Source organism: Lissotriton helveticus, chromosome 6, assembly GCF_964261635.1.
Source record: "Lissotriton helveticus chromosome 6, aLisHel1.1, whole genome shotgun sequence".
Lineage (NCBI taxonomy): Eukaryota > Metazoa > Chordata > Amphibia > Caudata > Salamandridae > Lissotriton > Lissotriton helveticus.
In genome coordinates this window covers 110,876,954-110,901,665 of record NC_136067.1, presented here as the reverse complement: position 1 = coordinate 110,901,665, position 24,712 = coordinate 110,876,954, and the positions used below count along the sequence as shown (strand labels likewise).

Below are 24,712 nucleotides of genomic sequence, written 5' to 3'. Positions count from 1 at the left end.
GATCCACTGTCTACAGTACGATGTAATGCCCAAGAAAGCACGCACTTCTCTCTGCGTTTTTGGCACACTCAATTTCGCTATTGCCTGAATTCTTTCTGGGGTCAGTTTCCTTCCCTCCTTCGATAAGAGGTGACCTAAGTAGGTCACTTCTTGTCGGCAGTATTGTAGTTTGGAAAGTGACACCTTGTGATGCAAAGCACACAGATGACGCAATAATGACAATGTGGCATTCTTACATATTTTCTCAGTATCTGCAGCAATGAGTAAATCGTCAACGTACTGTACAAGAGTAGCACCTTCAGGTAAAACAATCGTATCAAGCTGTGTTTTCAGGGCTTGGCTATATATTGATGGACTTTCACAGTAGGCCTGAGGAGCGCGTTTAAAGCGGAAACTGCGACCTCCTAAACTGAAGGCAAAAATATCCCTGCTTTCCTCGGCAATCGGGATGCTGAAGAAAGCATTCTTCAGGTCAATCACCGAAAACCAAGTGGCAGAAGCTGGAATCATAGTCAGTAATGTAGTAATGTCGGGGACAACTGGAAATTGTGGCACGACTATTTTATTGACCTCTCTAAGATCAATCACGAATCTGTACACGGGTGGCTGAGAAGCGTCAGTTCTTTTTAAAACAGGCAGAACAGGACTATTGCAAACGTTTCCTCTCGTTTCTTCAATCACATCTTTTGCAATTAGCTTGTAAACGATCGCTAGCAAAGCTTTTTCACCCTCACTGGAAATTCGGTATTGGGGAATTCGTGGCATTTTAACATTGGCTTTCAATGTTACAACATATGGTGGTATTTCTAAGAGTCCCACATCATTGGGACCAGCTGCCCAAAGTATATCTGGAAGAAACGACAATTCTGCTGGAAGTTTATCCCTCGATAAATACATTGGAGAAACCACTTTCTTACCCAGAGTAAGTTGTACTCCTGATGGAGAACAGTACAAAGTCGCATACAATCTTTTTAGCAAATCTAATCCTAACAAGTTTTCGCCACAACCTGTTGTCAGAATAAGGGGTGCTTCGAATTCGCAAGGACCAACAGAAAGAGACAGAGGGTCAGAAATCGGATCCCTAACCGGGGCGCCAGAAAAACCTACAGAAACGTTCGTTTCGCCAGACAAAGGTGCGCCAGGGAGTTTGGAGTGCATGATAGAACTCTTTGTAGCACCAGTATCCAAGAGATAAGGTTCTGACACACCTGATGTAATCACCTCAACGTATGGTCCACTCTGATCTACTGGAACTGAAACAACTCCCTCTCTTTGTCCATGGCTGTCCTAGCAATCATTACTGTTCCATTGCTCGCCCTCTGTATAGTAGTCATCAGTATAGTACTGAGCTGTCCTACCAGATGCGTTATTCTGCTATCGAACTTATTCATAGAATTCTGTGGTGGAAGACTGCGCGTTCTGGGGGACGTTTCCACGTCCTCTACCTCTAGGTGCTTGCTGAACGCCTCTACCTCTTACGTTCGAAACGCCATTCGCACGTTGTAACAAGATAGGGCAATTATACTTAAAATGACCTTCCTCCTTGCAATATGAACACTGGTTGGGACCTACATTGACACGTGGCTGACTATACTCGACTCTTTGTGAGTTCCCTTGAGGCTGCTGAAAATTATTCCGATAGTTGTTCTGACCACCGTTATTCTGGCTATTACCACCACCACGTGGCGGATAGGCTTGCTGCAATAAAACCTTCGTTTTCAATTCTTTCGTTTTCTTGTCTGCTCTATCTTTCTCGTCTTTGTCTCTATTTTCGTAATATTGGGCAGTAGCCAATATCTGTGCTGAAGAGGAAACAGCCCAAGAGCTTTCTGAATCCTTTAACTTTTTACACAACTCTGGAAGCAGATTGTGCACGAATTTATCGACAAATAATTACGGACCACCTTCTGTGGCCATGTCTTGACCACTGTGATTGACAAACGTTTCTTCAAACCTGGTGAAGAAATCTGAGACCGTCTCTTCTTTCTTCTGCTTACATGCATATAACTTATGCCAATTTACACGTATTGCAGGCATTATCGTTTTCATGTAATCAACTATTTTACCAGGAAGTTCTGCTATTAAAGGTTCAGGTTTAGCACCACCAACTTGTCGGGCATCTACAGCAGCAATATTAGTCCACGAGTCACCTAATTCCTGTTCGTGATCTGAATGACGAATCTTACTCCATAAAGGCTGTGGAACAACGTTCCCAAATAACATATCGATATCTGCTAAATTCATTATACATGACCCAGCAGTCTGTGACAACTCTTTGTAATACCCTGCAGGATTCTTACGCGGATCAGGTAATGTCTGTTTGAGTGCTAAAACTTCAGCTCGTTTCCATGGGACATGTACCCATACACGCTGAAAGTGTGGCGGAATAGGTGGATCAGTGGTTGTGTCACCCTCTCTCCGTTGTGGGGGAACCTCTCTCATGGGGTATTGTCGCGCCTTTTTTCTACTAGATGTACCAGACTCAGACGATGACCCAGAACTACTCCCCTTACTCCGATATGATAACAATATTTCAACTGCTTTTTCGACATCGGGACCTACAATCATGCCCTCCCCAAACTTAAACCGTACCCGACATAAGTCTTTCGGGTTGCATTCCTGACCATTGTCTTCCAGATCCTCTCAAAGGAAAACACACATTTGTTCAAAAACATATCTTTGCGTCGGTGCTTCCCATTGACGGAAGACTTCCATAACGCATTCTACATCATATTTTACTGTATCCATAGCCCATTTACGCGCTAAACGATTCAATGAATCTCTCTCCTGATAGTCAGGCAGTTGACTTCGCAACGGTCTTCGTCCCATATTAGTGGTCGTTTTAGGCGACCGAAAAAGAGGTGAAGGAATGTTAGTAACAATGCTGGCCATTTTATGCCAAACGGAAGGTGAAAGTGAAGGAAGAACTGGTGGAGAAACAGTGTGAGATAAGGCAGGGGCAGAAGCAATAGCAGAGGGATCATTAGGAGAAGTAGAAGGGGCGCTAGGCAAAGTCGTAGGCGAAACAGGTATGATTGGTGAGCCTTGAGGAGGTTGCACCATAGTAGTAGGAGCCAGCTGAAGAGTAGCTGGGTGTTGCTGTAGAGGAACATTAGGCACATGTTGCACAACTAAAGGTTGCGGAGGTGCCGTGGCATTTTTCGCATAGGGGGGTGGTGAACTTAGTAAATGCGACATTAATGGATCTTTTTCACGCTCTTTTTCTGTCTCTTGCTGAAGAGACGGCAAAACTGGATAGCATTTATCTGTTGCCATTTTACGTTGCCTGTGCAACTGCTCACTCATCTGTACCTCTTCTTTGTCTTTAAACCGTATAGCGGCTTGTATTACTGAAATATTCCCTTCTCTCTTATTTTTCTTCTCTAATTTAATTTCCTTCTGTTTGGCCTCTTTACGCCATAGGCGGAAAGAGTCGAACATTGCCGGCCGGGCTTTCTTTTTGAAAAGTTTGACCTCAAGATTGTCTAGAATTTCGGTGTCAAAGCTACCGTATTGGGGCCATTTTAAAACACCATTGTTTCTGGTATATTTAATCCACACCTCATTATATGTGATGGGACCTACTCCGTGTTTGACATATAACTCATATGTTGGAGTTCCAACCGGAGGAACCGGACACGAGTCCTCCAATCGGGAGTCCCTATTATTACAACCAAGACAAAACAAGTTTCCAAGTCTGCTAAGACCAGGCATCTTCGCTCTCTAGTCTAGCTTCAAAACTTCGAAGGTTTATCGATTACGATATTTCTCGTGAATACACGAGTCCTTCGGTTTAGGTGCTTGCAAGTACCAACACAAAACTTTCCCAAAGGATACCCAAGACTAAGAACCACTAAGGACTGGGAGACGCTCCACTTATACTTAACTGAAATGTCGATGACGTCACTAGAAGACTCGTCTTAGTGTTTCGCTCTACCAAACTTCAGGGGTCCAAATCAGGGCGATAGCCAGGGCAGCAGTCCTTCGTAGCCATCGGGAAGCGGGGAACCTCGCAGCAAAGACCTTCGGACCACGTCGACATGCCGGGGTCGTTGAAGTGGTTGGCCGTCCTCCGGAATTTTCACACGAAGCTCCTCACGAACCTCTGGCTGGACCGGTACCGCTGGAATCGCCCCACGTTGGGCGCCAACTGAGGTACTGGGTTTTTCAGAACCGGTACTGATCCGGTAACCCAGCGGTGCCAGGGTACACCCAAAGACCTCGAGTTCTTCCTGATTCAGACCACAGAAACTCAGAGTCTTCTAGGTGAAGTCAAAGATCGATTTATTGGCTGCAACCAAGGTAACAAGTGTCCTAGAAGTACAACACACGGGAAGTATGTTCTCAGGAGACTGCTTCAAATCACGAAGTAAGGCTTCTCTTCTTATACAAAATAATAAGCTTCAGGCAAACATTCCTAGATTTTCAGGATACTATTCACATATTTCGACCACAAATAAGTAACAGAGTTGTGATGACAAGCTCGGCAAGGTCCGGCATTTCAATCAGATATCGGTGTTTCCCCAATAAAACGAGCACGTCCCCATCATAAAACAAGTAGGAGAAAAAGGAGCGGGCCAGGTGTGGGCAAGATTCGGCAGGGTGTGTGTGTGATGAAAGGGTTTTATGGCCGGGTGCGCCTAGATGCTATCTTGACCGGCCACTGGGAGAGGAACTGACCAAACGGGTTGGCCTGGGGCGATGGTTTCAACCTGCCCGGGTCACGGAAAAGTCGATCAAGGAGTGCGTGTCCTTTTGGATTCAGATTAAGCCTATGTGAAGGGCAACATACAAAATGGCTGCCATATACAAAATGGAAGCCAAGGGTTCAGGGTACAAATGACGATCTCGAGGTGAAATCATCCTTCGAATGCGACGAAAATGCGTGTGCATAATGTACTCGCCATTCTCGGTCTTTTGATACTAAATTCGTCATGATACGGCGAAGTTTTATTCTCGGGTCCAGAATGGCTACACGAGTTCGGATTTTCAGTACTACAGGAGGTTGGTCAGGGTCGCCCCCAATTGATTAACGAAGACCAAAAGGGTTTCTTGCCAGGAAGGTACATCCAAGAGCAAACTCTACAACTAATTGGCTGTATAGACCTGGCAGTGGCACGGTCGGAACCATTGGCGGTAGCCGCCTACGACGCCGCCAAGGCGTTTGATCGTGTCAATTGGACTTATCTTTGGGAGACCCTAAAGGTAATGGGGTTTGGTCCATCGTTTGTAGATACCCTAACTAGGTGTTATGAGGGGGCCTCTGCCGTCATTCTTCTCAATGGTTTATTGACATCGAGTTTTAGCATTCAAAGGGGAACACGACAGGGGTGTCCTATTTCACCCCTGCTATTTAATATTGAACCCCTGGCTCAAGCCTTGAGACTTGACGAGCAGATTACCCCATTTCAGGTATCTGACTACAAGTGTAAACTGGCCCTCTATGCAGATGACCTGCTGGTGCATACCAACAACCCAGCAGAGGTGCTTCCTAGGGTGGAGGACACCTTGGACGAGTTTGGCCTGAACTCTGGATACTCAGTCAATTCCTCCAAGACTGAGGTTATGTGCTGGGGCGTCAAGGGCTATACCAGGAGACACTGTGGGGAGTTCAGGTATTTGGGGATTATTATAACACATGATGTAGAGGATATCCCCGTGATTAATTTGAGAAAAGTGTCTAAGGAAATTGATCATCTCTTTTTGAAATGGCAAAATCTTCCCCTCACCATTTTTGGCAGGGTAAACCTGGTTAAAATGGTTATCCTGCCGAAGCTGACATACCTGTTTGGGGCTGCTCCTCTCGGCTTTCCCGGGAAACTTTCGGTTAAAATTCAAAGTAAGATAGGGAGCTTCATATGGGCTAATAAAAATTCCAGGTTTTCCTGGAAGAAGTTAAAACGGAGGCTACCAAAGGGTGGCCTCGCTCTTCCAGATGTGTTTCTGGACTCCCTCGCCTTTCAGTTTAAAAATATTCGCTGCTTACTCTCTAGCCCTGCTGGTTCTAATTGGGGGAAGATCCTGATTGCCATGGTCCACCTTCGAGGGAGGTAGCATTGGGTTCTTATATAAATTTGGCACTCCCATATTTTTCAAAAAGGTACGATTAAAAGTATTAAGGTCAGCTCTCAGTGTATGGCAAAATACTAAAGCGAGATGGGGAATAAAATAGGACTCTGATTTTGCCCCAATGTGGGACTCTCCGGGGCTCCCCGCTTGCCTAAATGACATCTTGGCTATTCCTATTAGGAGGGCGGGAATTGTTATCTGGTCCGATTTAATATCTTCGGATGGAGTTCATCCATGGGATGTGTTAGAGGCAAAAATAGGGGATTCCTTTACTCGCTTCAAATATTTACAAATATGCTCTTGGTTTGCTGCTGAGAGAGACCTTATAGGTGGAAACTGGGAGATTGAAAACACATTCCAAAATGTAAATCCCTGAAAAAAGGAGGCAGGGTTATGGTACAGGGCTCTCATTGATGCAGAGGACGTAGATCTTCCTCCTCCCTACACAGTATGGAAGTCATCAATTCTGGAAGATGACTTTCTTGATTTGTTTTTTTCTTACCTTCACAACTTACACAAGTATGTTAAATCAGCTTCTTTAAAGAAAAATCACTTCTTTGTGGTAAATAGATTATACTACACACCCCAAAAAATTGCAAGGTTTGCTCCAAATTCAGCTCCTAAGTGTCCGAGGTGTGGTTTGGTGGAGGCTGACTATTTACATATGTTTTTTGAATGTGTTCACTTAAGGGTTTTTTGGGATAATGTGGAGAGGGCACTGGAGGGAATTTTTAAAGTTAAAGTTAATCTTAATTTGACTTTAGTTGTTTTCGGTCCCGAAAATAACCTTACAAATCAACTTTCTAATAAATCGATTGGTTTACTCTTTTGCTTGATACTAGTGGCCCGTAGAGAGATTTGCAGGTTGTGGAAAAACTCCAAGCCACTGCATTATGAGAACTGGTTGGGAGTAACATTAAGTATGGTGAGATTGGACCAAGGGTAGGGAAATATTTGGGTACCATTAATCACCTGGGGTACAGAAATGAGGTTGGTACAAGCCCCTATGGTCCAATGATTACACCAAGCCTCGCGCAAAAGAAGCTGGCCTGGTTGGCCTAAAAGCGAATGCAAGAGCCTGGACCCAGGGCGCCCAGCTTGGAAGAAAAAAAAGGGGGTCTTTATGTGAAAATTACAGATGCTTAAGGTGAAATGAGGTCTAAAAAAATATAACCAAATAAATAAATTGGGATGAATTCAGGAATTGGTTTGACACAATCATTGTTCACAGTGTAATATATGGTTAATCCATGAATTATCGTCATATTCAGGTTTCCCTGGTGAGCTGCAATTAGTATACAACTGACACATTTTACCCTTCAAGGATCTGATTTATCCCCATGAGAGTACACTTTAATTTCTCACATCTTTCAAGGGTTACAGGGGGCAGCCTATGTTTTTTTTTTTTTTAAGACAGGGTCAAATATGAAGTCCATAACAAGACCGCGCAAATGACACAACCAAAGTCCAATCACTGGCACTGCAAATACAGAAAATCAAAGGGCAGCATCCAGACCAGCATTGAAGATGTAGGAATAAAAGGAACTGACGTCAGATCGCCTGGAGGTGCCTTCCATAGCTATCTGACATTACAAGTAATGGAGGAGTCGGATTCAAGACTGAGCCATGACACTACCTGCTGGCATTATATAGGTATTTCAAGTTTACAGATCTGCATCCTGAGAGAATTCATGAGAGGATGACTATTTGTGTGGAAATACCCATCAGAATATATGTTCATGGAAGAGGCCCTGACGAATCCTTCCTTTCACTTAACATGCGGTACAACATCTGAATATGGAATCCTCTGTGAGGGTGTCTTGAATACGCAGTTACACAATAGGGAAGATAAACTATGTATAGTATCCAGCTAAACCAATGTTCATTCCATGTACATTTTACTACAAACGATTACAGTCTTACAAAGGGGAATACTTCAAGCATTAAAATCAATGAAAGACCCAATGTTGGCTAAGTGAAGGCTTAAAAATTGAAAGGCTCTCTCCCACTATTTGATCCAACCTATTACATCAAAACAGTTCTGTAAATGGTAGTCTCAAATCACTTTAGATAAAAGCGATACCCTCTATCTGCTGTGACCTTATCTGCTTTGAATGCATCTATACAATCACCATTCTTTGGCACATGATGACATTGAGCATCTTTGAAGCATTCTACTCGCATGCTGAAGGTACATTAGGAGAAGTCAGTCAAAAATCCAAAAGCAAACTTACTATAGAGATGTTTTCAATTGAGCACTGTTTCAAAACATAAAGAAATGGCAGGAGCGCAGATATATTTGCACGCACACAGGCCAAGATGGCAGGATCCTCGGTCTCAAACTTCATGGCAAGCTTGATGAGTTCTATACCTTCTTTCACTGGGAGTGCCTGGTATGGATGGGGGAGGAAACCAGAAGTTACTTTTTTACACAGTAATGCTATTTGTCTCCATGAACATCTGTTGACATGCACTCCTCTGCTTTCCCCATCTAGACTGAAGTTTTAATGGCTCTTCATCCAGCCGAACAGCACCTTTTACAATTAGGTCCACAGCCCGGGCTAAAAGATGGACTGATCATCTCATCCATCAGACTGTTTTATACATCTAAAGTATACAATAACTAAAACATTCCATGACTACAAGCTAAAAACATGCAATGGCTTATTCAGTGTGACCAGTAAAGAAAATGTTATTTATAATGCCAGTTTTCCAACATAGGTATATTAATTAAACTCAAACAGAATATCTACACATATGCAGCAACTATGAACACTTTTTGAAAAGAGATCCTTCACAAAAACACAATATCAATGTAAAGTCTTTGAGCAAAAACATCACATTACATAACCTAAAACTGTGAAAATCTAAATGGATTTTAATACACCTGGAACTGTGTTGCTACTCTGACAGCTATATAATCGTACTGTTACTTTAAGATTATATCAACCTTTGAAGTAGATCCCTCATGCCTTTTCTACCACGCTGTCAAGAAGACGCTAAAAAAGCAGATATGGCTTTTATTTACGGTTTGTCCATGGAAATGAACATTTTAAAGACATTTTGCTTTGGAGGGTAAGGCTTATATCTGTCGGCCTTTGAGACATCAGTGTTTTCAAAGGCTGTGTTTTTTAGATACTGATCCATTTTTCGGCAGTTCAACTGGTCACACTTTTTGTGAGTAAATGGGGTGTATTATATGGTGTGGTTGGGTGAACTCAACATTTAATACACTTATCAACCTAGGCCCCTTTGCTTTACTTTTTCAAACGTTTAGCTTAACCCTGGGGAGCTGAGGCTCTGAGCAGCAAACCATTCAAACAGAACCAAAACTATTGAAGAAATCAAGAAGACACCAAAGAAATCTGACACCAATTTATAGAAATAGACTGGGTGTTATGTATTTTTTTTACACGCCACAATACATTTACATGGTATAGTAAATCAAAGCATGACACTTAAAAGCAAACAAGCTTTGGCGAATTCAACAAATCAGACATTTAGAAAGTTTTCACTAAAAAGTCTGGGCTCGTTGTAATGCAGTCAATTTGAGTCACTTTAGGTGACCAACTTCACTAGGGAGCCAGTCAGGGGGACTACGAGGTCCTGAGACACAGTTACCTCAGCAGGTGAAGCAGTCTTCAGTAGGTTTAAGGCACTTTCATCCTTTGAATGGTTCTCCTACGGCAGTGGTCCTGATGCAAAGGGAAGAAGGATGCTCAAGATGCTCAGAGGATGCTGTGGATTTGATACGTACATGAAGGGGGTGAGGCGGTCCTGGTCACAAGTTCGATGTCCCTTGAAGTCCTCTAGGTGAGTCCAGTCACCACTGGATTATCAGTCGTCCAAAACAGCGGCCATGGGCCAATCCTTCCTGGTTTGATAGCTCATCCTCTGGAGTTCTGAGCTGCTTTTCAATGACACTCCAGGGTTCAGCGATCTCAGGTGCAACGTTGTACGTTGGGCCTGGGTTCCAGGTGCTGCAGGTTCAAGACTTTTGGCTATCAACTTGCCCCAGCAGGCTTATCAGCTCGTGTCCCTGTGCTATGAACAGGAGGCCAGATTACTGAACTCTGGAGTCTCTGGGCTGGTTCTGGGCTGGTTCTGGGCTGGTCTCTGGAGACGACTTCTCCACGAGCAGGACACAGCAGGCACAGTCCCTCTCCTTTGCTTCCCACCAGGTTCAGCAGGTGCAGTCCACGCTGGTGCAGCCTCTCTTTGTTGGTTCTAAGGTGTAGCTGGACAGTCATCCTTCAGTCGTTCTTCCAGTCCAATTGAGATTTGAGTTCAGGTTGCAAGGGGCACCCTACTAATGCTCAGAAAAAGCCATAAGGGTGTGATGTGGTTGGTAGCCAAGGAGCTACCAGGTTCCCTCCCAACTGATGACCACTTCCAACTAGGTGTGGATCTGGATCCACCATTCTGCCCACTTCCAACATGGCAGGACCCCTCTCCCAGCGTGTTGAGCTCCCTAGCCCAACACAGAGGTGTGGTTACCAAGGAGGCTACATGCCCCTGCAAAACAACTTTGGCAACTGCTTTCCCCTCTTCTACCCCACGGGACAGCCTGTCTGAACAATAACGAAAATCCACTTCCCAGTGTTACCCATTTGCCCTTTAAAGGAGGCTTCTCCTCTGAAGCTCAACTTATGGATCAACATCCAAGTGCCTTCCTGAAGGAGGGAGGTGACACCTCCTTCCAGAGCAGGTCCCTATGGTATCCTTTCCAAGGAGTCATTGGCATGCCTCCTCAGGAGGGCAGAAAGCAGTCTCAGCAACGGGGCACCATGTGCAACCGGTATGGGCACAGGGGACTAAAGACAACAAAGAGACAACCTTGCTAAAGTTGCACATTGCAACTTCTTACATTAATTTTGACCAGAGGATCAAGTCGGGCTTAACATAACAGGCTGTTTAATACCTTGGATAACTCACTTTGGTCGCACAATTTTAAATTTAGCACAGCTGAGAGATCAGCATATAACTGCACTCGCCAATAGGGTGACCAACCAGTTCCACGATAAACAAGCATTTGCAATGGAATGGGTCTCGCATTTCCGCAAGTTTAAGCTATTGGCATTGTAAATGTCCATGCTTTTAATTTACATTTTAAAAACCAAAACATAAATAAAAGGCACTCTCATTTACAATGCCAACAGCTCAAACTTGCGTAAATGCGAGACCTATTGCATTGCAAATGTTCGAGTTGGGTGAGCTGCGTGCCTCATTACGCGTGGCAGCCATTAATTAGCATGTAAATGACGACCCCTTCTGCTTTCTTAACATATTTCCGACATTAGGCAATGGGAACTGCTTTTTTGGCTACAGCCTGCCTCCTTGACATCTGTCCAATCCGGCAAAAATGTCCCTCGTGTGCTGAAAGACGCGTTGAGATCTTCTACGAGAGTGTGCAGGCATTTTCGTGTACTTTCGTACAGCAAAAAAAAAAAAAAAAAAATCAGCTTAAACGGTCTTTTCTATGGGTATTTACACGAAACGAATGAAAAAGAAATGGGAAAAAATCTAAGGTGTCAATACCATCACCTTTTCAACATCTAAATATCACAACTGCACGACACGAGTTTTAATACCGACTGGGTTAAGTCAGCCTTTCATCCTTCTGAGGTCTGTTCATTAACTAACAACTGCCAGTGACATCACTTCGAAATAGCAGAGGTGTGGCACCAAAGCCTACATAAAATACAGTACGAATTATTAACTGTAATAAGATAAACATCATTTTAATGGAAGGCCCAGGTCTGATGGCTATGGGTAAGATCAGGTAAAGGAACTTCCTGGATAAGAGAAAACACCTGTCCTCTTCCCAATTATCCCCCTTAAATATCAATTCAATTTACTTGTTAACGACCATGGGAACTTCACCTTGTTTATTGAAGGCAAAAACAAACAGACACACCCCTATTGTTCTCTTTCACTTGCCGTTCTTAGAGGTGCAACTGAAGACACATTTCCACGGGGTTTGGGGGGCTAATGCTTCCAGCAATAGGTAGAGTGGACATGCAGGTGTTCTAAGAAGGGTTGAAAGAGCAACAAAGCCTTGAAGAAGTAAATGGTCTTTTAAAGACCTGTGAATTACTCGGGTGCAGCTGCAATAAGACGTACGCCAGTCTACAGCAGCTCAAACACTGTGTGCCCGGGCTGACACACACGCAACTGAGTGGGGGAGGGGTATAATAGGGAGTGGCTGAAGCCCTTAATTCCCAATGCTAACCTAGAAACTCCGTTCATGCAAGTCAGACTGAAGCATGTGTGAAAACATCGACAGCGCTTAGCTCCTTGAAGCCATACAATGGGCAAATGTACGCTATCCGAATAACATAAATAATACCAAATTAATTGATGCCAAATTAAGACTGCGGCTTGGCATAAGCCAGGAGTTAGCCCATCCAACCATCCCAACTTCCACTTGCTCAACCCTGTCACTGGTGCATTCACTTAGCAGTCCATGTACCTAACCCATCCCCCTCATCCACCCACCTACCCACCGACCCAACCAACCAATAGACAGACACTAGTGCAGAATGAAACCTACTCCAACTTTTTTCCGCGTTCGTAAAATTAATTCCAATCCAAACGTTTTGAGGTGTAATCCTGGAAGATTTTTCAGGTTTCCACTCCTGTTAGCACATCTCACACACCTCAAATCCTAAAAACACGTACAACCGTTGAAACTGCACCATTACCAGCACAAGCCCTGCATGAGACCTGTACCCTACAGTGCCTAAGTCACTTCTTACACACTAAGTGCAGTGCTGCCATTAAGAGTAGATGGTGCTGGGAGCTTGTCATTACGAACTCCATAGCACCATAATGGCTACACTGAAAACTGAGAAGTTTGGTATCAAACTTCTCAGTACATTACACCCACACTGATGCCACTGTGGGATTTAATGTAAAATGCACACATAAGGCATTTTAGAGATGCCCCCTGAAAACTAACCCACCACTAGTGTCCAGGCTAAGTGGCTGCTTTCAGCTGCCACCACCAGACCTGTTTCTGGACCCCTGTGTCAAGAGCCTACTGCTCTCTGGGGCCTAAAACAATGCACATCCTGGGAAGAGGTGCCAAGTCTCCTCCCCCAGGATGGGCAGGGTTCACAAAAGGGAAAGCGGCGGGTGGGAGAACCGGTGGGAAAAACAAGTGAGGAAGAGAGGTGGGCGCACCTCTGCCAACTCCACACCTCAGGTGGGGAGGCGAGATGAAGCACAACTCCCAGTCCCCGCCATCTTGCAGATCTTGCAGATGGGGGACTCAGCCTACCAGGGACAGAAAAATGCCCCCCTCCCACTGGAGGGTAGCATAATAGGAGGTGTACCCACCCCAGGCAAGGGACCCATTGGTCCCCACCTTTTACCTACCTGTAACACCCCTAAATCTAGTATTTAGAGGCACCCCTGAGCCTTGCTTCCTCAGACAAGAAGAAGCTACAAGAAGAAGAAGGACCGAACAACCGCTAGGTCCCCCCAAGCAGGACCAGGAGCTGGTAAGAAGATCCGATCCCAAAAGGCACCACTGCAACCGACGGCCTACGGCATTGGATGCCCAAACCGACAGTGCCTAACCAACCCCTAACTTCCGGTTGTTCTCATCCCTTTTTAGCGGTCTCAATTTCCTTTCTTTGCTTTCCCTCTGATGAATGGATAATATGTCCTTTAGTATCAAGTAATTTTTTTCGGTAGCATCAGGTAAATTGAGATCCTTGATCTCACTTTCAAGCACACTTATCTCTAGTTGGAGTTTGGTCACTTTTCTCTCTGAACTTTCAATAAGGATATCCATGAGTGTGAATGAATTCACATTCAAGGAATCCTCCCACTTAGTAAGTAGGTCATCATCCAACTCGTCATATATTGGTAGGATGTCGGCCCTTAACCCTCTAGGTATTTTTTTTAGTCTTAGATATTGTTTGAGGGTGGTGCTGTCCCACCAATGGGCATTTTCTGTTTTCCTTAGAAGTTCCAATTTCAGGAATTTTTCTCTTAAGCCTTCTTTATGGGTAACCCCTAACTTCCCAACATACCTCTTGAAGTGGTGATTGCAACCAGAAGACTTTCAAGCCTGCAGTGCCTTTGCAAACCGGACGTTCCCCTTTGCAAACAGGTCGCCCGGTGTCGAAACAGCACCCTGCACCCAGTTGCCCTAGTGCCGCTGAGGGTGCACCTTTGGTGATACTTTGTTTCTACATTTGCCCTGAGCTAAAGTCCAGGAGCTGTTCTCCCAAAAGCAAGTGGCCTGCTTGCCAGCAGCCACCACCCGGTAGCCCCCTATCCCCTTTTGGATAACATTTGGGCCTCAGCACTCTGCACCGACTGCCCTAGTGCCGCTGAGGGTGTAACTAGAGTGCACCCTTGACTCTGGAGGAACCCTGAGTCTACCCCCAGATCCTCAACTTCCACTACTAAATACATACCTCAAAACCGATAACACTATTTTCCTCCATAGCATAACATTGACTGTTCTCTTGGAAAAGGTTCTAGAAGGGTGGAGTTTGAAAACCATAAGAAATTTTTTAAAATTGCACTAACAAAAACTATTTTACTTCCCTGTTTGCAGGAAATGTCCCAGAGTAGTATCCAGGTGTACTACTCTGAGTAAGAAAAGTAATCTCAAATGTACCTTACCTGTCATTTTACTGAAAAGCCCATTCAGGTCTATGTACTGTATTTACAAAGTATTGCATTTCTCTGAAACCATACTGTTAGACCTGGCATCATTGGCATAAGTCTCTCCTCCATTTTTTCTGTTTGCCTCCTCTGTTTACGATGTTTTTGCTGGTATATTGCTTTGGGCACTGTGCCACTGCTGATCAGTGCCACAGTGCAAGTGCTCCCTATGTGAAATTGCTGTATTGATTGAATTCCATGTTTGGCTTATTTGGTTTACTGTCAGTCCCTAGTAGAGTGCACCAGGAGTGCCAGGGCATGATATGTCTAAAGGTCTGCCATTGCTAGACCTACGTGCAGTCTGGTACTGTCACGCAGACTGCGCAAGTACCCCTACTTGCCAGTCCCTAAACCTTCCCTTAACTTCATGTTAGTCACCCCTATGGTAGGCCCAAGGGCAGGGTGCATTGTAAGCATAAAGTAGGACAAGCCTGACAAGGTTGGCATGTCCTAATAGTGAACCACAGCCATTTTCGTTTTTCACTATTGTAAGGTTACCTGCTCTCCATCAGTTAGAATGGGCTGCCCGGGTTATTAATGCTATAATCCTAGCGGGCTCGGGGAGCATGGTGCAATGTCGAGTTTGGTATCCCTGAACTCAGCGTTTAATAACGCATCCGTTTGGGTGGATGGTTTTTGGACTCTGTGTTTGAAAATAGCACTTTTAGAAAGTGGCTATTTTCTTGTCTGACTGTCTACTGGTTTGGTGCGCGTGTGACAGGAGCTGGGTGGCTCCAGAGGTCTGAATGAGTCAGTGTGGGATGAGTGGGGCATTTGCATTGAGAGTAGGGGAAGAGTAGCTCCTGATAGCCTGCCCTGCCTGACACAATGCTGGCTCCACCTCCTGCCAGGCGACTGATGACTCTGTGCCTGCCAGGGATGATCCTGGCCCCACCTCCTACCGGGCGACTGATGGCCCTGCCCCTGCCAGTGACAATGCTGGCTCCACTTCCTGCTGGGCGGCTGAAGACTCTGCTCTGCACAGTGAATAGGCCAGGTGCCTCAGCCTGGCAACACCCACAACAAACCCAGGATGGGGGGAAATTCCCCTGCATGGACAAAGGGATCAAAGCCAAAAAGGGGTATAAGAGAAGGACCCCTGAACCAAGATTTTAGATCACTTCTGACAAGGAAACCTGAACCAAGGACAAGAAGCCTGCTGATCCAAGGACTTGCCTACCCCTTCTGCCAGTGTGCTGTTTGTTGGGGGAATCCTGCAGTTGCTTCTTTATTTTTGCCAAGGCACCAGGAGAGAGGAACTAAGTGTGTATTCTAAAGCTTTGCCAAGGAAATCTCCAAGGACTGGAAGAGTGCCAGTCTCCTGTTGAAGTCACAGGGTCAAAGGACATTTATTTGCTGAAAGTGCTTGGTGCTGGAACCTGAAAATCCAGCACCTCTAAAGAATCCAGCAATCTCGACTCCGACGGACGCCGACGAATTCAGCTCGACATCGTGAGTGCAGCTCCCGTGTCCCGCACCTTCGAAGCCGGCCGCGGGCCCGATCGACGCCAGTAGCGACGCTAGTGAGTAGCGAGTTCGGCTCCAGCTCCAAGTGACCCTGTGTCGACGCCGCCGCTGATCGCATCAACACCGAGCCCTCTCGACGCCGTGAGCGCTGCTCACTCTTGCAACATCGACGACGTATCCTGCTTCGCCTCGAGAGCGCTGCTCCTGCCTGACATCTGTCGACGCCGCTGCAGATCACCCCGACTCAGAGGCCCGATCGACGCCGAAGACGCGACGCCGGACATCTCGACGCCGCTAATCATCGTGTGCTTCGCTTTTCCAAGGTACTGTGTTGTGGTGGGTCTGTGCGACTCCGGGCTCGACGTAGCGCTCCTCGCGGTTGACGCCGAACCTTTGGATTAACTTTGCCTCGACGTCATGTGACTCCCGTGTGGGTTACATTGTTGCCAAGAACTGTGTTTTAAAGAAGAAGAGTTGCTTTTGTTACTAAAGACTTTGTGCTAAGAAGAAACTACGCTTGAACTATTATTTTTGTTTTCCTTCCAAGAGTATTTATTAAGATTGTGGTATATTTTTGTCGTTATTTTGTCTTGTGCTAAGCCTTAGATAAACATCCTTATTTTTATAATACTACTGTGTCGTGTGCATTTGTAGTGTATTCACTTTATTACTGTATGTGGTCATAAATGCTTAATGCACTGCCTCTGATATAAGCCTGTCTGCTTTGCCAAGCTACCAAGGGGGTGAGCAGGGGTTATCTAAGTGTGTGATCCCCTTGCCCTGACTAGAAAAGGTGTGTCCCTATTTGTCAGAAGTGTATACCTCTGCCAACTAGAGACCGCTGCTTCTAACACATACTGTAACTCAAATCAAAGTACATTTACAATTGCAATCCAAAACTGTGTTACAATCTATATATTAACTGAAAAGTACGTATCACTTGCCTGTGCCAGGCTTGCTTGGTTCTAGGAAATAAAATACCTAAAATAATATTTTTTATACAAACAGTCTTTGAGTGTGTGAATTCATTTGATGACTGAGTGTGTACAACAAATGCTTAACACTGTCCTCTGGTACTGCCTTACTGCTCGACCACACTACCACAAATAGAGAGTGAGGTGCTATCTAACTTTACCTCTACCCACCATTGAGGTTCCACTGGACTCTATGCACACTGTACCTCACTTTGGTATAGTATATACAGAGCCAGCTTCCTACAACAAGGTCCAGTGTTGTGTCTTTATCAAAATGGACACTGTAGTGGTGGTTCTCTACAGATATGCCCCTGCAATATTCATGTTGATTCCTGGACACTAAGTAAAAAGGGAAACCATAGAGACTACATGGGCTGGACACATCATTACGTGTTTCCCAGCTCCATGATGTCTTCACTGAATTATGAGAGGTTTGGTACCAAACATCTTGTTGTAATAAACCTTCACTGTGTCAGATTTGTTAAATATTGCACACAGAGGACCCTTTAGAGGGGTACCCTGAAACCTACGAACCCACTATTGTGTGCCTTACTGGTACCCACCAGCCACCCACCTTTAAACAAGTTGCTAACCACGAGGATAGAGACTTGTTCTCATGTGGATAAAAAAAAAATAAAGGACTGCTCCCTGCAGGTACAAAATAGTAAGAGGTGTGCCTCAAAGGCTTCTTGTCCTTTGTTAAGTGATCACTGGCAACTTCAACTAGTGGATATGCCCGCCCCAGTCCATGCCCCACTTTTTGGCGGCATGGCAGAAGGCAAAAATAGAGAGAACCGGAGATGTGTCCACTCTTAGCGGTGCCACTCCTAAAGTGCTCTGAGCTGAACAATTGATGGACAGAATGCAGAACAATGTCATAATTTCACACCAGTACAGAGATCTGGGCCTGATATGGGGTGAGACCCCAAAGCTGGCCCCAGGATGCTTATTTCCGGTCCAGGGAGGACCTGGCTTGACAGTTCGGTCTGGACTGTTCCCATGAGGTACAGTGTCAAGACTGATTTGCATTTGGCTGGGTCAAAACTGGGGTGGCACGGTGAGCAAAAGAACAATAGATTTAACCCAGATCTATTGACTGGGAGAGAATGTTTGATTTGATCTGCATTCCGTTCATCATCTGTGTGTCTTTTGCTGAGCTAAAGTGGAGCATCAGTTTCACTTCCCTCCATCTTGAATTGAGGAAACTTGCTAACCACCCACTTTAGGTGAGCATTTAGAGGCTGTAGCCACCCTTAAAGCAAGTATCCCAATGGCTACTACATAGCCCTCACTTTAAATGCCCCTAATTGCAGTATTTGGCCCTCGAGTCCTGAACTTCAGTGCCTAGCGACCTAAGAAGAACCAGACACTATGGAGCCACAAAAGCAGAGAAGACTGCAGAAAGCACCTGACTTGGCCCATGCCCACCAACATGTCTGCAACCCTCGGCGAACACTACGCCAAAGTCAAGCCGTCCTGCAGTCCAGCGACCTCCAAAATCCTGTGAGGACTGTCTGCCTTCAACAAAGATCAAGACCTCTAAGAAGCCAAAGTCAAGCCGTCCTGCAATCCAGCGACCTCCAAAATCCTGTGAGGACGGTCTGCCTTCAACAAAGATCAAGACCTCTAAGAACAGCAGAACTGTTAAAAAACACCAACGTCCAAGCAAGGCCTCCGAGACCTAAAGAACTGTGAAACCTGACAGCCGGTTCCACCTCTGCACCTGATGACTCCGGCCCAAGTTGAAGAGTCCCACCGGCACCAACAACGTTACCCAGCCTTCCAGAGCCCTAGTCCACTGTTGAATTGCTTCTGGACTCCTCAACGCCACCTGCAGCTTCTTTAGGGAGACCCCTCAGTCACAACTTGCCCCAGTAAGCTGTTTCCAACAACAAAAGGCACCCTTGCACACGTCCGCCCTGGGCCTCCGTATAGAGGACCAAAGACGTCCCTACGTCCACGAGCATAGACACTTACTTCTCCAGCTGTTGGCTTTATCCGGCTGGCCTCCCGGGCTGCAGCCTCTGATTTGGCCTCTCTCAACTGACTTGCACTGGGCTCTCGACGCTGTGTTAGCACCCTGCACCTATCCACTCCCCTGTGCCGCTGGTGGTGCTGTTTTGGACCTTGCTCTGGAGACTGGTCTTTACCTGTAAGCAGCTTCTTTCCAATTTCCGAAATCTCCATTGATTTGTAATGGACACCAAACCCCGTATTTGCACCCTGCTGTCATTAAGGATTGATTGCAGGTTTTTAGTAGCCTCTTGTGTAGGTCATCTGCTAATTCATTATATATTCTGGGTGGTGCCGGATCCAGTAGAGATCCCGAAAAGATATTCAATGCTATAGCTATAAACTCCTCCTCATTCATTGGTTCTATGCTTTCTAGTTGGTTAGCAGCTTGGACTGGTATTTCATTTATGGTATTCCTCTCTCCCGTAGTCTGGTATTTCCTGGATGGGCCTGTTGTTTATCAGCTATGATCAGCTCAATCATGTAATTAAAAAAGTTTGACAAGTCATTGCACTGTTCTTGCAAATGTTTTATTGTTTCTTTGATGCATTCCAGATCCACTAGTTCTCTTATTATAGCAAATATCTTTCTTGGCCTGTTTGTTGCTTCTACAATTGTTTTGGTATAGAAGTTTTCTTTAGACTTTCTTACTTCATTTTTATAGTTGTTTATTGCATTCTTCAGCTGTAGCTTGCCACTTTCCAGGAGGAACTTCCACCAGTGTCTCTCTAGTTTCTTGCATTTAATTTTAGTTTCTTTTAGGGTTTCGGTGTAACCATGCTGTTATATGCAGATGCAATTTTTTTATGGGTATTATTCAATCTAATGTTCTAGTGATCTTTCCCGTGTAGATTGTCATAATTCTCATTAACCGTCGCCATCTCATTGAAGCAGGACTTTACTTCAAATAGATTTTCCTCCAGAAGATTCTTTAACTTGTGCAGTGCTCTACCTTGTGCCACCTTTCTTGACTCATTGTCTATAGCTGTTCTTGTAGATCATCTTCTTGCTTATCAATGTGTGATCTACACAGCTTAGCGGGATCGTATCCCTAACTGTGATTTGGTATGTCCCCCTTGAACCGTTGGGTCCTTCATTCGTTGTTCCAGTCCAATTATTTTTCAGGAACCTAAGAATTTTTTGTTCAGGGGAAGGGTCTTCTCCTTCACCCAGATGTTGAAGTCACCCCACACAAAGGAATTGGAATGTATGAGGGCGAGGTCTGAAATGATTTTCAGAAACTATTGTATACAATTGGTCATTGTCCCTGGGGGTGGATAGCACAGTACTCTTGATAATTACTTGTATGGCGTTGGGGAGAAGCCTAACATCTCTACCCCCAATATTTTATCCAAGTGCATAGTGATTTCCAATTTTTCTTAAACAATTACCGTCATTTACTCCTCCCTTTTGTCCGGTCTAGGTTGGCGGATGACTTTAAAGCCTGGGGGTCAGGGCAGGTTGTTCTAAAATCAGCATTAGACTCTGGGAGATCCAGGTCTGAGTGAAAAAGGAATAACCCACTGATTAGTTTCCAATGGCATATTAAGTCCAAGCGAATGCTTTACAGCTGATTGTGCGTTTACTAACCCACATCTGATCACCTCTGGTCCTACCTTCGTATTAACTTGAGTGTCTGCTATTTCTTCATTTAGAAGTGTTTTCCGAACCTGAATACAAGTGGAAATATTCTAACATTAATGAATATCTAACAAGATCCTATGATAGCACTTTATTTCACGTAGAACTTTACTATATCCCTCCACTGTCATGCACATCCTAAAAATCTTGACATAACTGCATTTCAATTCCCCTAATTCATATATTATCACATTTTCATAATTGTTTACTCTTAATTCTTCTAACGTATTTCCAAAATGTTTGTACAGCTACTTAAATATATGTGTCATCTGTGGGAAAGTGCCCCTTTTTGCATGGTAACCCCCCACTTTTTGCCTGACACATGATGCACGTTGACTTGGTGTGCCCTGGGTACCTACCAATCAGGTTCCCAGGGCCTGTGCTCTTACCCAAAGTTGTACCTTTATACCCACAACTGGAAAATCATTCGCCACAGGTAAGCCCCTTGTAAAAGTTACCATGAGTACCGAGGATACTGAGACCAGGGAAGGCCTCTATGGGCTGAAGCAGCTATTGGGCCACTCTTAGAGGCCCTGTACCTTAACACCCATACACTGCCATTGCAGGCTATGTGTTTTGACAGAGAAAAGTGAAGTCGACATGGCACACATCCCTGTGTGCCATATCTGCAATCCACTGCCTATGGTCCAGGTAAGCCACTCCTCTAGCAGGGTGCACTAGACCACATGAACAAGTTATTTACCTTCGGTAACGCTTTTTCTGGTAGATACAATATCTGCCTGTGGATTCCTCACCTTGTGAATATCCCCCTTGCGTCAGCAACGTTCGGAATTTTTCTTCGTAGCACGCCGGCGTGGACGACGTCACAGGAGCACGGCATCGCGCGCGACTCCGACTGACGTCACCGACTCCTTATTAGACCCACGTCAGCGTGATAACGTCAGTTCCGCCCTTTTTTCCGTGCCTTCGAGGCACCCGGACGGACCAACGACAGCAAATATGCAAATATACAATGTACACAGTACATACAAATCAAAACCGCACACAAAGTGTGCAGCAGAAATAGCAAAATAGCAGAAAACATACACACATAAAAACCAGGTATAACAGAGTGGACAACGGGGAGGCGATGGGCATGTGAGGAATCCACAGGCAGATATTGTATCTACCAGAAAAAGCGTTACCGAAGGTAAGTAACTTGTTCTTCTGATAGATACATCTGCCGTGTGGATTCCACACCTTGTGATTAGAGTCCCACAGCAGTCCCCACTCCTGGAGGAGGGTGTCCACTCTGCTATACCAGGAAATCTTGGAGAACAGAACGCGCGAAGTGGCCATCCCTCCTCACCTCGGAATCCAAGCAATAGTGCTTCGCGAAAGTGTGGAGGGAGGCCCAAGTCGCGGCTCTGCAAATGTCTTCAACAGGTACACCCCTAGACAAAGCATATGTTTCAGACTTTGCTCTAGTTGAATGAGCTCTAATACCCTCAGGAGGGTCCTTACCCGCCAAGGAGTAGCAAATCTTGATGCACAGGATTATCCACCTGGAAAGAGTGCGCTTGTGCACCGCTCTGCCCTTCTTACAGCCAGCAAAACCAACAAACAGCTGGTCGTCCATCCGGAAGTCTTTAGTTCTGTACAGATAAAAAGACACCGCCCTCTTAGGGTCCAGGCGGTGCAGTCTCTCTTCCTCCTTAGATGGGTGAGGGGGAGGATAGAAGGTAGGAAGGGTAATGATTGTCCTAGATGGAAGGGAGTTCCCACTTTAGGCAGAAAAGCAGCCCTGGTCCTAAGAACCATTCTTTCAGCATGAATGGTCAGGAATGGGGGCTTGGAACTAAGAGCCTGAAGCTTACTCACCCTCCTTGCCGAGGTGATTGCAACCAAGAAGACCGTTTTAAAAGAAAGAAGTCTCATGGGACACTTGTGCAAGGGTTCGAAAGGAGAACCCATCAAAAAAGTCAGCACAAGATTCAAATCACAATGAGGAACAACAAAAGGAGTAGGAGGGAATCTATTAGTGAGTCCCTTCAAAAATCTTAAAACCACGGGAGACTTATAAAGAGAGGGCTGATCCGGCAAACAGAGAAATGCCGACAAAGCCGAAAGATACCCCTTAACCGTAGCCACAGCAAATCCTTGCTGCGCTAGAGAAAGAGCAAACTGCAAAATGTCAGACAAGTGAGCCTTCAAAGGGTCAACATCTCTCTCCCTACACCAAGAGACAAATTTAGACCACATATACGAATAAATGGACTTAGTGGAGTCACGCCTGGCAGAATGAATGACATCCACCACATCGTGAGGGAGAGAAAAAGAATTCAAGTTGCCCCGTTCAATCTCCAAGCATGAAGGTGTAATGTCTGGAGGTGGGGGTGTAGAAAAAGGAAAGGAGCGAGGCAGAAGCGCTGTCAGAGAAAGTAAGAGGACACATCCAGTCCCTGAGGAAGCACTGTATGCCTCGTTCAAGCAAAAAATTATCAATTACAAGATTGTGGGGAGATACCATTATTGTGTTCCAGTTACCGAACCAGAAAACTCCGGTTAAAAGAAAGGATCCAAATATAAGGACAACTTTTAGACCTCATGAAGCAGAGAAACACGAAAGGACTGGAATATACCCTGAAGAATAGTGTGAGAACCAGAGCCGGTGGATGTACCACACCCTACCTTGCATATTGAAAGCAAGGCAAGTAAAAACACGCTCAGATGGGTGTCCCAGATAATTTGTGAAGCCGGTGACCCCAGAGAGTTGGAAAGTCCTGAAGAAGGTGTTCAAATATCCAAAGTTATGACACCGAAACGCGTCGACGCAGTTCTGTAATTTAAATCCAAATTTAGCCCAGGGAACAACAGATATCCATACATCCATGATAGTGTTAGTAGCCCAGAGAAAGAATGTAAGGAGGCCTTTTTGGATACCTGAAAAGGAGTGGCGAGATAACGTGTAGGCCACTATTAGTTGGGGTTTTACTATTTTTTCTATTCTTGTTGGGACAAAATGTAATGTGTTGAACTCGATTTTGATGTACTGTAACACCACTGTTTTCCTTTAAAAATTGCAAATTGTGAGATTTTGGATTTCATTTAATCCACACTGTATTTTATGTAATGACATTTTTTCAGAAATGTTATTGATTTGTGTATAAATCTGTGTTTTTATTGTATTAATTTTTTAAAGAATAAAAAGTCTGTGAACGTTCATTTTAGTGTGGAAATCGATCCTGTGTACGTCCCATACCTCTTGGGTGTGTATGAGTGTGAAGATTAAAACTTATGCAACATAACAGAGAGTTTCCAGGGATTTTCCCTTGACTTCCGGTGGGGGTGTAGAACCTGCCCCTCCATCTGAGAGAGGAGGTCTGCCCTGTGAGGGAGACATAGCGGTGGGTGAGAGGAGAGGTGGAGAAGGTCTGTGTACCACACCCTTCTTGGCCAATCCGGGGCGATCAATATGACTTGGGCCCGGTCTTGGCGAATCTTCCTCAGAACCCGAGGAATCAAGGGTATGGGAGGAAACGCGTAAAGGAGATGATTTACCCAACTCAACTGAAACGCATCCCCCAAGGCTCCTTGCGTCGGATACTGGAGACTGCAGAATGACAGGCAGTGAGCATTCTCGTGAGTGGCGAATAGGTCCACCCGAGGAGTGCCCCACATCTGAAAAATGTCGTAAACCACCTCCGGGTGAAGCCTCCACTCGTGATCGGCAGAGAACTGCCGACTGAGAATGTCTGCACGAACATTCAGAACTCCGGCTAGATGATTTGCCATCAGACAAATCTGATGGTCCTGAACCCAGGACCAGAGGCGCAGAGCCTCTCTGCAGAGACACTGCAACCCCACCCCTCCCTGTTTGTTGATATACCACATCGCGGTCGTGTTGTCCGTCAGGACTTGAA

The 24,712-nt window shown here is 45.2% G+C and overlaps 1 protein-coding gene across 2 annotated transcripts in view; it reads right to left on the bottom strand.

Annotated features, from left to right (window-relative positions):
* Nucleotides 1–24,712, bottom strand: part of LOC144762304 (exportin-5-like) — a 2,548,278-nt gene that overhangs the window by 1,561,641 nt on the left and 961,925 nt on the right. For both annotated transcript variants that reach the window (XM_078647452.1, XM_078647453.1), the window contains one exon: nucleotides 8,304–8,459. In XM_078647452.1, the coding sequence (XP_078503578.1) occupies nucleotides 8,304–8,459 (156 nt within the window). The remainder of the gene's footprint in view (nucleotides 1–8,303; nucleotides 8,460–24,712) is intronic.